This window comes from Dermacentor albipictus, chromosome 1, assembly GCF_038994185.2.
Source record: "Dermacentor albipictus isolate Rhodes 1998 colony chromosome 1, USDA_Dalb.pri_finalv2, whole genome shotgun sequence".
Lineage (NCBI taxonomy): Eukaryota > Metazoa > Arthropoda > Arachnida > Ixodida > Ixodidae > Dermacentor > Dermacentor albipictus.
Window position 1 is genome coordinate 215,644,008 of NC_091821.1, and position 13,922 is coordinate 215,657,929.

The following is a 13,922-nucleotide window of genomic DNA, read 5'->3' on the forward strand; positions in this document are numbered from 1 at the left end:
CCCCAGGTGGTCAAAATTTCCGGAGTCCTCCACTACGGCGTGCCTCATAATCAGAAAGTGGTTTTGGCACGTAAAACCCCAAATATTATTATTATTATGTGTAACTGTTTTTTTCTTTGACATATTATAGTGGATGCCATTGGTTTCAAGAAGCTTCATCTGGTGTGGTACATGGGAGTGCCATGTTTTGGAATGTTGGCTTTTTGTGCAGCAAAAGTGAAAAAAAAAAATCTTCATGGCATGGGGCACTTCTTAATCCTTAAAATATTTACTGAGGTTAAGGATTTGTGTAGGCTAGAATAAGCACAGTGGTTTGGGGGAGTTGGTACCGCGTGATTTGGTGTAGGTAGTGCACAAAAAGTGAGGGCAAAATGTAGAGATGGGGGCTGATAAAATGTAGCAAGGAATGTATGTCGCATTCAATATGAGCTGCAACTCAGTGCCTGTAGTCAAAAGGGCCCCAAAATTGCACAACAGTGCTGACATACGCAAAATGGGAGAACTAAACACAGTTTGAATTACTGGCATTTACTAACCACTTTTCTGTATGTCGGTGGCACCATGCAGTCTTGGGGCCGTTTTGACCTCTGGCACTTTGTTGCATCCCATACTGAATGAGACGGTACATACACAGGAGCACTGAGGATTTAATTCCTTCAAATTCTGTGTCTCATGTAAACTTACCATCACTTGTTGACTGCATGAAGTTGGAGCCTCTTTATGGGCCCCTTAACAGGGCCTATCTTAGAGCAGATTCTCATTAAATGGTTTTTGCAAAATGAAGTGACTTCAAAGGTTGATGGGCTTCGGATCTGTGCTAAAATCAAATACCTTTTATTCTTGAGTAAAACTTAATTTATTAGTGAAATCTTGTTTATTAGCAAATTGATCATTTAACTTCTGTGAGTTGTGTCTGCCTTTCCTTATGAACTAGTGACAAAGGCAATAGTTTACTCGCCGGCACTTCTATAAAAATATGTTTGAAATCAAAACAATTTAAGCAGGCTGTACAACTTCAAGGAGAGAGAACAGTAACAATACACGCATCACTATTTTGTATTTTGTGCAACAACTGCAATAAAAACTAAACCTGTCTTCGCACTACACCTGAATGACTCATATTGGCGAAGCTGATGGGGCCCTTTGCAGTGTTGAGTGCTATACAATGAACAATACAATGCTTAATTTGCAGTGGGCTGTTCAAATTTATTAGTGCAGTGTTGGTAATGGGCCACTGTTATGATGATGTATTGGTCTGTGAATTGTGTGGGCACCATGGAGCTGTGGCAGAACTATCCAAACGTATTTGTGATTATTTCTGGGTTTCCTGTCCTCAGCACTGACATTTTTTTAGGCATCATTATTCAAACAATAGTGCTGTTGGTGAAGGGTTTTTTGTGCCCCGCTTCTGCTCTACAACGCTTCTGTCCCTGTAGTTCCTGCATTTCATTGTTGTACATGAACGAATCTTTGGATGAACTACTTCATTCTCTCCCACTGACACTTTCACACCCTATGCATGTGTCATGAAGCATGCAGCATAGACACTTTATGCCCTTTACACACACTTAGAGAAAACATGGTGCAGGGTAGCACAGAAGGCATGACATAACATGCCTAGCTGCATCCACCATGGTGATTGCCCATTTTTAGAGCGCTACTACCTCTTGACTGGCGTGCCGCAGCTCAGACACACACTTTCAAGGAATGTTCATTGCTTAATTGCGGTACTTAGTAGTGTTTTATGGCACTGTGAAAGCATTATACACTGTCCTGTGATGCTTAGCAATGCGTTATCACTGTTCACAGCTTATCTCTGTGTGATAAATAAAGGAACGCTAAAGACGAAAGACAAGAACAAGAAAGTGATAACATAAGCACTTTGTTGTCACCTTCTTGTTCTTGTCTTTCATCTTTAAGGCTCCTTTATTTATTATTACCCACCGTGGTTGCTCAGTGGCTATGGTGTTAAGGCTGCTGAGCACGAGGTAGTGGGATCGAATCCTGGCCATGGCGGCTGCATTTCGATGGGGGTGAAATGCAAAAACACCCGTGTACTTAGATTTAGGTGCACGTTAAAGAACCCCAGGTAGTCGAAATTTCTGGAGTCTCTCACTATGGCGTGCCTCATAATCAGAAAGTGGTTTTGGCACGAAAAACCCCATAATTTATTTTTTTTATTTATTGTGCATTACCAACACACCCAGCAGTCTGTACTTATCTATTTCTGTGTATTTCATGCTGAACCACTTTCGCTTATCTTTGCCAATAAAATATTTTTTCTTCTACTCTTAAATTGTGGATGATGGGAATATATTACAGTTGAACCTGGATATGTTGAATTTGAGAACAGTTATATATACTGAGAACTTGACATGCGTAAGACTGTGCCAGCGTAAGCCGTAGGGAAGATGAGTGTGCATTTTTTATTATCCTTGTAGATTATGACAGAGAGCTGCATGACCCAACATTGCTAGGTTAGCTTCACCTTGAAAGCTGCTGAGTATGTCACTTCCGAGTTGATGCATTCATGGTAGTTTCACACAAGTTGTTGTTGCTCTTGCTGTGTGATTCCATGAGAAGGGCTTCTTTACTATGCCAGCTTCATGAGTAGGGGTGGACATGCCACATCACTTTATGATCGAAACTGTTGCAGTTTGGAGTGACCTGCGGTTGAGTACAGCCATTTTTTTTCAGCTACCTACTATGCTGCCAGTCTGAAATTGCATAGTGCCAGTCTGCCTCATCTTGATAGGCAACATTCAAGCTCTTGTATACACTTTTAACTTTTCTTGCATTTTGCATTTGTTTTACTTTAACAGTAGCAAAATTACATAACTGCATAGAATATTTTTTTTTTTGCTCATTAGTGCTTTGTAATAAATGCCATTATTGCAAGACGCAAGCTCTGTCCTTGTTTTTTATTTTGTCATGATCCGTGCAAGCCACTTAGTAGTGAAGCGAATGCTGAATCTTGACACACAAGTAATTATAGTTAAATTAAACATTACTGTCCTGCATATGCAGTTCATTGGGAATTTTATCACTGTGATTCAGTCAAACACATTCAGTTGGTCAAGCATCACAAATATGCTACACATTGATAAACCGGAGTGCAAAATGAGTGATAAATTGTCATTTTTTGATAAATTGTCAGCTGTTCTTGTCTCAAAGGTTTTGCTAAGGCCCAGATTTTTAGCCCTGACACAACAGCCCTTATTGCATTTTATAAAATAGAAATGCTGGTATATTTGCATATTGCATCCCCATTCTCAGTGCACGGTAGTGCTCGAGTGTTGGCGACCCAGTTTGCTCTTTGGGCTGGCATTGATAGCAGCACCATGTCATCTTTGGAAATGAAAGAGTCAGCTTGCAAACTGAGAGTAATCTAAGAATGTTGGCTTTACCAGCATATTCGTTTGTTGACTGGGTAATATGACTCTTTATAGAATGCTGCTGCATACATGTGCTCACACACTTGTCACCTTGCACTCTTCAACTTGCTGACATGTTTATTCTCTCTCATTTTCTTTATTTCCTTTTCTTTCCTCCATTTCTCTTTGTCAAATACTTTTTCAAAGCTTTCGCTTGGCTAGAGTTATGGAAAGACGTTAAAGGCAATTGTTAAGTCAAGCTAAAGGAATAAATTAGTGCACCAAGGTGTACAGTGTGTTCCTTTTACCAAGAACAGGGAATTCGGAAGTGAGAAAATCGCATAAACATAGGGCAGTATTTGTGCCACTACGATGAAAAAGCGGTACCAGCTTTCATGATATAAGACGTCCTGTTTACAATTGGTAAATTGTAGTCGATAACTTCTCATTAAAAACTTCAGCAGTTTGGCCAATTTTCTGGCTTTTCGCACAGGAAAACTCACTGATGCTGTCGCTGTGCACCACTCTGCTGGTCCTGTGTGTGTGCGACACCCTCTCTGTGCAGACCTTTAACACAAAGCAGGCAGTAGAGTTCAACAAATTGTTACCTCTGAGGTCACTGTAAAACTTCGCAAGCGCTGTTTGCCGCAGTTGTTTTTAATTCATGAAGAATTGTGCAGCCCCTTCACTTGCAATTTTCTCTGCAACTAATCTTCTCTTGTAATAGAGTAAATTTTGCTATGTTTCTTAAAGTGTAATCTAACACTCTAGGTTGATTCAGTATTTGCATTTATTGTCCCTTAAGCTCATGTCAGTGGCAAACTGTTTGAAGCTTGTAGCCTGGCTCCAGCCTGGGGCTCCAGGCTGTCTTCCCTGGTTTTCCAATGTTGATCAATTTGACTTCATTTTCCTGTATGTTGTTTTAATTTTCATATGAATATAATAATACAAAATGAGAGAGAGATCGGTGATCACTATGATGCAACACTCTTCTAATAAACGGGCTTCTTTTTTTAGTTAAGGGAGGATGGAAGCCACGGTGCGGAACCAGAACAAGTGCCTCCACTGCAAACTTTATTGCCTCAAGACTACATGCGACTTGTTGAACTTGATGAACAAGACCTGGTGCCAAGCATGGAAGCATTTGAGTGCTCAGTTTGCTTTCTAGGCATAGAACCTGGCCAAGGGGTCTTGTTGAGGGATTGCTTACACATGTTTTGCAGGTATGGTTCATTCCAGAAGTCATAGTAAACATCCAGAAAGAAACAGTAATTAATTAAGCATATTTCATGGGCCAGGACCTGCCACGGTCCATGGCTATGGTGTTGTGCGGCTAATCTTGAGATTTGATCCCGCTCGTGGCGGCTGCATTTTATTGGGGGCGAAATGTAAAAATGCACAGGGTGCATGTTAAAAAATACCCAGGAGGCAAAAATTAATCTAGAGTCCCCCACCATGGCATGCCTCATAATCAGATCATAGTTTTGGCACGTGAAAACCCAGAATTTAATTTAATTTAATCCTGAGTCCAGGAATTGTGAAAAAAACACCCTGGCATTAAAATTAATTCCTTTTCATTGCATTTGATAGTTGTTAATGTCTAAACTTGTGATATTTTTTTGCAATAATGGTATTTATTAATCTGGTGTTCTTTTTTTTTTTACTCCCTTTTTCTTGTCAGAGATTGCTTGTCAAATTCTGTTCGCTATGCTGAAGAGGCTATAGTAAAGTGCCCCTTCAGGAACAATGAATATTCATGCAGCAGCCATCTACAAGAACGGGAAATTAGGGCGGTGAGTACTGCATTGGTTTATTAAGCTTTGTGGTTGGGAGCAAGCCTTCTTATAGTTGCATCATCATTGCTTACTGAATATTGTTTCATTTAATACCATTCCCAGTAGTGCTGAGTAAGCTGTCCAGCATTGTTTTCATTATCTTAGACAGTCTTGGCATATTGGAAAGTTATGCTTGATAGGAGCACATTTCAGGGAAGTTTGGTGGTATATCAAATTGGGGGGAGGGGGGGGGGATGTATATATTGCAGATGCCTAATATTTCTATTCGAAATATCCAAAGGTCTTGCAGTACTTTCTTATTGAACTTTTGCTGCCTTTGAATTTCTGTTTGATATATAGTGAAACGTTGCATATCAGCCTCATTTGCATCTGTAGAATTGTGCAAGATGGTAGATACCACTGTTCATCTCTGTTTACCAACAATGAATTCTCTGCGAAGGTAATTTTTATCCAATGAACAGCCTTTAGTGTTTAATAAAGTTGTAATAGCTACAAAACACATGGTGATATGTCTACTGCACAGCTTTACCAAGAACAAGCATGATACTATTTGGAAACTCCAAATGGGCAGTTCTCCCTCTTATTGGTTTGTTTCTGTATTCTTGGTAACAGTTCTATTAAGACCGTTGGCATAATCAGAAGTACAATAAGGATACAATCCTATGAGTTATTTATTGTGGCTGCTTATCAGAGCTCATGGAAATGCTCTTGAATGTTATGTTTTTGGTGACTTTCTGGATTGCAGGGGCAAGATAATTGCTGAGCACATGCTTGTCTTTATCAAAGTTGAACTCAAACTGAGCCAGAAACTGAAAGCTGCAAAATAAACACAATAAGTGTGAAGTAGAATTGAAACAGGAAATTACAAGGTTTTTTTCACTGCTGTCTGACTTTAAATGCATTTTAACATCAAAGCATCACGATCTTGCTGGCAACAAAGATTCTGTGGTAGTGGCTGTCACACAGAGTGACCACTGAATACTTCTTTTGTGTTGTGTGTGTGCATGCTCATGTACATATGTGTGTGTTTATTACAGCACATTGTAGAAACACCCTTATTGGCAACAAACTTTTCCTTAATTTATGCAATATATCCTTAGACTGATGTTGGATACCCACATATTCACCTACAGGAGAGTGAACTTTCTAGATAGCCAGTCAGTGTTATTGTGATAGCAATTATATGGAAACTCCAAGCGCATTTCTTCCGTCACCTTTGGTGTCGCCGCGAGGTTCTGTATAAAAGCCAAGGCCGATAAAATTGTTGCCGCACGCCGTATGCTGTATGTGTGAATGAAAGTGTTGGATAGTGAGCTGGCGACTGTGGCTCAATCTCGCGCATGCAAGCAAGGAAAGCTGGGAGGAAGTGTACTGTCTTCCGTCGACCACAAGGCTCTGGGGGTAGGGTAGGGAGGGGGGACACATTCTACTTTGGGCAGCCCGGGCAGCCATGTGTGCCCCCGCCGGGCCACTGTATGTTGCAAGCCATCTGCACCGAGGACGTACTGTCTTTCCACGGCTTAGTTCACTTTGATGTGAGACGCAGCACGAAGGTCAATTCGCTTGCTGCTGCTGCTGCTGCTCTTCCTCACTTCAGCATTCTGACAGCGAGTTTCCGTGGTCATCGAGTGCGATGTGTTCATATTTGCTTGTGTGTGCATGACACAATGCTTATTAATTTATTTAGTATGCCTATGTTTACAAGTTTATACGGCCGATGACACTACTAAATCTACTACATATTGCTGTCCACTAATTGGCTCTCGTAATCAATGCTTCTCCTTTCGGGCAAAACTGCAACTTTTTTCTAACATTGATAACTTATTCATTGATATAAACTGCAAAACAAAGCATTACATATCAGGAGGAAGGGAGAGGGGTGCGTTAGCCACCCTTCAATTAATCTGATAGACAGGGAATGCGCTTATTTATGCTTCAGTTGAATCACGCTGTTGAATCAGTTGAATCATACTCTTGTTTATGTACACTTAATTGTCTCTTTATCTGTAACTGTGATATGGTAACAGGACAATCTGGATGTGCACTATATATAAAATTTCTTGTTTTGCCAATAGACTCAGTTGTAAGTCTGCACTCATCTGTTACCATTCCTGCCTCGTGCCTTCTCTTGTTGCGCAGTTTGTATCAATGTATCTGTACCAACTTGCCCAGCTATTAACCCTATTATCGATAACTTAACAATGGGTCCGTGGCACTACTTTGTAGCATACTTGTGCTGGGACAATGAAATCATAGTGCACAATTTGCACCAGAGGTCACTTTACCATGAACTCCTTAAAAGCAGGGCTGACACTTGTAGTGCTTCCGCATGCCATTTCCATGTGCCCCAGCTATGTCAAAAAGATTTTTTTTTTGTTCTTACCTTGCAGCATAGGTAACATGCAGCTGTGCTAGCAACTGCAGCAACTGGTAGCTGCACTGCCATTATATGCTTGCCAGTGTGGCTAGCAAATGAATTTTGAGAGGAACAGTGCCCTGCAGTAATGGATAGAAACAAAGGCATGTGCCAGCCTGAACCATAACAATTATCACCTTTTGCTCATTTTTTGTCAGCTACACAGGTTAGCTTAAAGCAAGACTTTTCCTTAATAAGATAGAGTTTACAGGTTTTCCTTGTACATGCTCAATGACATATAATTACTAGTCTGTGTATTATGCACTATGAATAATCATTTATGGCTCCAAGTGCCTGCTGAAGAATAGTGTATTTCATCATCAAACGTTTACCACATACCACATGTGCTAACCACCATTTGTCTTTGTTGCATGCAAAGCTAGTGATACTAAGTTGCATTTGATTTGTTAGCCATAACTTTGTATAAGCATACAGTTATGAACTGCTTTGAACTGTTGTAAACTGTGTTTTTTGCTCTGGAGCTGTGAATCAGTTTACTTGGAACCTTAACCAAAAAAAGAACGGACCTAAAATATTTCCAATTTGACACCCTAGTTTTTCTAAAACATTAAAGTTTAGGGTGGCTATATAAAAGTACACTTTTTAATGGCTGTTAGTAACTGTTCCCTTGCACTGGCTGCCAGAATGGGAAAACTGATCATATCAGGTGAAAATTTGATGCTTGTGCCATCTTTGTGGCCTTCATAGTTGAATAGGTACACTGACTGTGAATCAAGGGTTGTGTACAACTCACATTTAGCCTGTGGCAGAGTACATATTGGGCAGAGAAGCATTAATGCTTGGTTAAGAAAATGTGCTAACTCTTTCTTAAAATATGTACTAGGTGTTCATATGTTGAGCCATTGTCGCCAGTGTGGTTGTGCTATCTTCTCACAACACATTGGTGATTATCAGGCATTGCAATCAGTGCATGTGTAAAATAGCTGAAGCATTTCCTAATGTAAAAAAAAAATTATGAGGGCATGTGCATTAGCCAGGCTTTGGTAATGTTGTCAAGCAAAGAAATAGTTATTATTGTTGCCGTATGATTTTGTTGCTCACATGATCTTGAGGAATCTTTTTGATTTCTTCCAGGACTGTTGTCTTTCTAATTAGCTTTTTTTGTTTTTTCAGAAAAATAAACCTTTCCGTGTCCTACCTAAGTTCTCCTTGTCCATTTGTGCACTGCTTATAATGCATTATAGTCCATTCTGTGTAACTAGTTGTACAGAAAGCCAACACATTTGGCTTGTTGCATTGGAGGCAGACTAGGCCTCTCAGTGGATGAATGTGCTTTCTCCCTATTTTGCACCCTGTGTACATGTCTTTTATGTAAGTACAGGTCAAATGCAGCCCTAAAATTTGCTTTTACAGCTGGTGAGCCCTGAGGTGTATGAGCACCACTTGTCACGTAGTGTGAAGACTGCAGAGAGCCAGGCACCTAACAGCTTCCACTGCAAGACTGCAGACTGCCCTGGCTGGTGCATGCTGGAGGACAATGTCAATACCTTCTTGTGCCCTGTGTGCAGCCACTCAAACTGCCTCACTTGCCGGGCCATTCACGAGGGCAAGAACTGTCTCCAGTACCAGGATGAGCTAGATTTTAATGCCCCCGATGGTCAGGAGGCAAAGCAGACTAAGGAATATTTAGATGTGAGTGCTCTCTACGATGCCTTGGACGTAAACATAGACTTCCTTCGTGTTCTTTGTGAGACTGTGTACATGGCTTCCACAACACTTGTATTTTGGTTAACAATCTAGAGTGGAAGCTGCGAGAGGTGCTGTGGCACTTAGACAATGTTCAACACTCTGCTTGAGACTGAGGAAATGGTGCTCTAACGTGGTGGAAAAGATAATGCAAGGATGCATACCATCACATGGTAGCATTCATGATTCACTGATGCCAGCTGTAGCTTCCACTTTCAAGTGCCACATTATTGTGGAACAGCATATAGTTTGATACCATGTATATAGTACATGGTAGATTGACCAAAATTTGAGCACACCTATACATGAGTATAAGTTTCGCTTTATTCAAAGTTAGAGGATAAAATGAGTTAGTGAAACTTGAAACTGGGCTTTGATTGGTTGGCCAGCTGACAGTTAGTTGTTTTTGAAAGTGTGAATAAGTAAGGCCAATGCTTATCTTTGTTCACTTCCCTACTGAGGAATCGCTCATATATGAATGGCATACGCCATTCCTCCGTTAGCATATCTGCATGATGGGCCCAATTTCTTTTGCTTTCATTGATGTAAGGAAAAAATTATTAAGGGGCAGGGAAGTTAAATTCATTGTGGTATAGAGTGAGTGAACTAATTTTAACTAGGCTATATCTGGAAAGAATAATTAGTTTCACAAACAATGTGTAGTACTATTTATTCCAGTAGTGCACACGTTTAGTGTCCTGCAAAATTTATTGTTCCATAACTTCAGTGCAGAGTGAAGTTGCATATATATATATATATATATATATATATATATATATATATATATATATATATATATATATATATATATATATATATATATATATATATATATAAAAAAGGTGTGCTCATAGAAATGTCACTTACGGTACTTTATGCAAAGAAAGTTTTGAATATTTGTGCAAATGCTTTTTGATGGAGAATAAGAAGGTGCTATCTTGAGAGTTAGCTGGACTTGAATAGGCTTGTATGATCAGACTTGAACCATTATATGTTTTTTTGAGTTCGTGCACCACGGTTAACAGAATGAATAGTAAGAACAGGTCTAGTGAGGCTCCTCCTAACTGGCTGATCCTATCCATCCTGTCTGAGTAGTAACGTGCAAGTGTATGTAATAAAGACAGTTCGCAATAAAAATACACACCAATCAAATAGGGCTCATCGTCATCGTGTGCCATTCTGAGGTGTATGTTCCAGTTCTTCATTGTAATGGTTGCTTTATTAGCCATTAAGAAAGTATTTTTTTATTTATGGATAAATCCAACGCAGTGATGTCTTTCTATTTTATGGCCGTCCAGTTGACACACTCTCTATTTATTTTAGTACCCTGAAGGTCCTGATGGTGACTGCATGGGAGAAGGGTAGTACAAAATGAGCAACACCTTAATTATTACAGTTTTGTGGAGCTATTGTGATGTGTACTAACAATTGACGTTGGCTGACAGAGGTAGACATTAATACAATTAGGGAAAAAATACAAAATAAGCACAGTAAGCTAAACAGAAGCAACACATGAGCAAAGACAACGAAAAGAAAAATGAACAGAATTATGCAACAATTATGCAGTATAATTAGCATATTGCATCAGAAATCCTGCATACCCCCAAAAAAAGTAAATAGAGAAGTAGCTATCAAAACCAAATTACTAGGGATGTTTGAATTGGAAAATTTCTTACTTGAATTGAATACAAATATTCTGGAAAAATGACCACTGAATTTTGAACTGAGTATAAAATATTTTCTCATTTTTAAACAAAATGAAATATAAAGTTTGCACAAAGTTCATTTGTTAAGAAAAGAAATAATCAGGCATACACTGATGCATGCAGGTAATACCTTTAACATTTAGACACATGGACAACTGAGGCACTTGTAAATTATAAATAACTGATTTCAATTATCTGTGCCCGGTTACCATAGCAATGACAATAATGAAACAGGGAACAGCATGTTACCAGATGCACATACAATGTTGTGTTCACTGAAGGAGAGAAATGTGATACTACAGGACCACACGTTGTTTTAAAGGGATGCAAACATTGTGAGACTGGACAAACAGTAAATTGAAACAAATTTGTATAATAGGCTGTCTCAAAGCGATCAGTTTTTATTGAATGACTGGAAATTATTGAGGAGACTTTATATGCTTCTGCTTCGCTCAGGAATTTGTACCCCAGCGCAACAACCGCAGCTTTTCTTCTAGCAGAATTATTTGGAACAGTTTTTACATCCGCCGTTCTCTATCCCTCGAGACTTCAGTAATTGTTTTGATCCCTTACAAATTTGAAAAAAATGAATATTCAACAAATTTGAATAATGAGTTCTCAAATCGAATCTACGAAGTTAATAGCAGCAACTATTCTATATGTATTCGAAATTTTGAATATTTGCACACTCCTGCAAATTACATAAGACTGCCAGTTTGTAGAATGTCCTTAAGGGCTTTTTGAAGTAGATCTGCTTTCTTAGTTTGGCAATACTGGTGGCAACGAATTGCAATCAACTATTGATAGAACCGGAGGTGAATTCTTATACTTTTTCTCTGTGAAAAGATGGAATTAACTTTGCAACAGCAGTCAGCTTGAGGTGACACGACAAGCTGTAATAATGTCCATAAGTAAGTGCAAATGAAGTACTGCTATGTTAGAGTGTATGGAAACATGATTATTGAGATGTGATAGCCTGGCATACTTTCTGTTCATGACAAGTGGTGTCAGCTTATGATTCTTTCAGTGCAGATGTGCTTTCATATTTTGAATATGAAGTGAAGATTTCAAAAAGTGTATGAATATAGATATACACTTCAGGAGGAGGGCAAAAAGCGAAGTGCCTTATGGGGCCATATTCCTACAGTAATAGCATTTAACATTCATTCAGCAGCAACACCACTTCACAACAGAGTTGGCATGCTTTAGTGAGATCCCCATCTGAAACATTTAATGACGTAACAGTTGCTATATAAAGACAGTATAAAACATACTGCTTTGTCCTGCACTGGTTCGAGAAGGTGTGACATTTGTGTGTGATGAGAATGCCATATAATAGAATAATATTTTGTGGAAGAGCAGATTAGTTACTTGCACGCAAGAGGCTCGATTTCTCATTAGCAGGCTGTAGGTGACAGCTAATTCCCAGTTTTCTTAAAGCCTTAGTGACTGTGTTTTCTGTGCGAACAGATCAGCCAACATTGGAACAGAAAAGAACGTATTTATGTGACTGATGCAATTCAATCATGGCACTTTTCTTTAAATTTGGAGTTGCACTAGGAATGAAGCAAAGTTTTACATCAGTTTCAGTTACAGTTTATTTTTGTTTCACCTTCCGTTTTCGTTAAAAGTATCAGCTTCATACCCATTTGCAACATGGATAAATATACGACAAAGGAAAAGAAACCAAGGAAAACCAGGAAATAAAGGTGCTTGTCTGCAACTGGCTAGGTCCCTGTCCTCAATATTTTTTACGCTGAAGCAACAACGGTAACATAATACCATCATGTCACAATATGTAAAAAATAGTAAGGAATATTAATTTTCATGCACTCTATCAAAATACTGACAAGATATACATAAACAACAAACAGAAAATGCATTTACCAAGAGGTAAAAGGAGTTCTTGAAGAGTTCACATAACTAAACAACATCACATAAGCAATAAGGCAAAGAACACCCACTAACCGTGTGCGTGATCAGTTAGTGGGGGCTGGCTGCATAAACTTAAATAGACAAGAAAAATAGAGTCTGGCATCCAAAAAAATATAGGAAAAGTGCCAAGTATTGTAATACCTAAGCACTGGAAAAAAATTATCAAGAGGAAGATTGGTCCAATAACAGATCTCTATAAAGCAGCTTTCTGAAATGTCTCAGGTACATTGCTTTCTAAAATTCAGTTTCAATATTTCTGTTACAATTTAAGAAAGCAGGGATCAAGTAGCTAAGACGCTGCCTTCCATACTTTGTCTTTAGTTTTGGCAATCAATAGCATTTCTGAGCTGAAAAATTGTGTTTATCATGAAGTGAGTTTTTTTCAAATTTTTGTGGATGTATATTAAACTATATAAATATTTGTTGTGAGTGAGCATGTTTGTAGTTTGCTTACAAATAACAATTTGTAACGGTCACTGAAATCCCTAGTAGAGTACGTGTTTCGCAAACTTTCAAGGGCATGGATAGACCTTTTTTGCAAGGTTTCTTGCCTTTTGATGTTAGCAGTACTAGCAGTTGTGCCCCATAAGAGAAAACAATAGAGTATCTGTGATTGTATCAAAGAAAAATATAGGCTTGGCCAGAACCTAACTGGTATGTAATTTCTCATCCTTCCTAAAGCACCTATTATGTGTGACAGCTTCCAAGTTTAAATGGCTAACATGCTCATTCCAAGATTAATTTCCGTAAAAAAGAACACTCAGTAAACACTCTTTGTGCGCTCTATTTTATCGTAACAGAAATGAATACTAAAAAGATTATTTACTTGTGTGCTTTGAGACCTAAAAATGACATACCATACTTTAAGAAAAACGAGAACAAGGTAAAAGCGAGAGCCTAACATTGTTTTATTGACATTGAGTTTAAGCTCGTTTACATCTAGCCACCTTGACAATTCTCATAACCACTCTCTTAACCACCTATTTGC

At 38.8% G+C, this 13,922-nt stretch overlaps 1 protein-coding gene and 1 long non-coding RNA gene across 10 annotated transcripts in view; one reads left to right on the forward strand and one right to left on the reverse strand.

The window, feature by feature from the left end:
- The window catches only part of LOC139054193 (ranBP-type and C3HC4-type zinc finger-containing protein 1-like), a 114,541-nt gene that overhangs the window by 91,816 nt on the left and 8,803 nt on the right, over positions 1-13,922 (forward strand). For all 6 annotated transcript variants that reach the window (XM_070530868.1, XM_070530870.1, XM_070530871.1 and 3 more), the window contains 3 exons: positions 4,392-4,597; positions 5,056-5,167; positions 8,961-9,239. In XM_070530868.1, the coding sequence (XP_070386969.1) occupies positions 4,392-4,597; positions 5,056-5,167; positions 8,961-9,239 (597 nt within the window). The remainder of the gene's footprint in view (positions 1-4,391; positions 4,598-5,055; positions 5,168-8,960; positions 9,240-13,922) is intronic.
- Positions 1-13,922, reverse strand: part of LOC139054197 (uncharacterized) — a 246,171-nt gene that overhangs the window by 8,448 nt on the left and 223,801 nt on the right. The window lies entirely within an intron of this gene.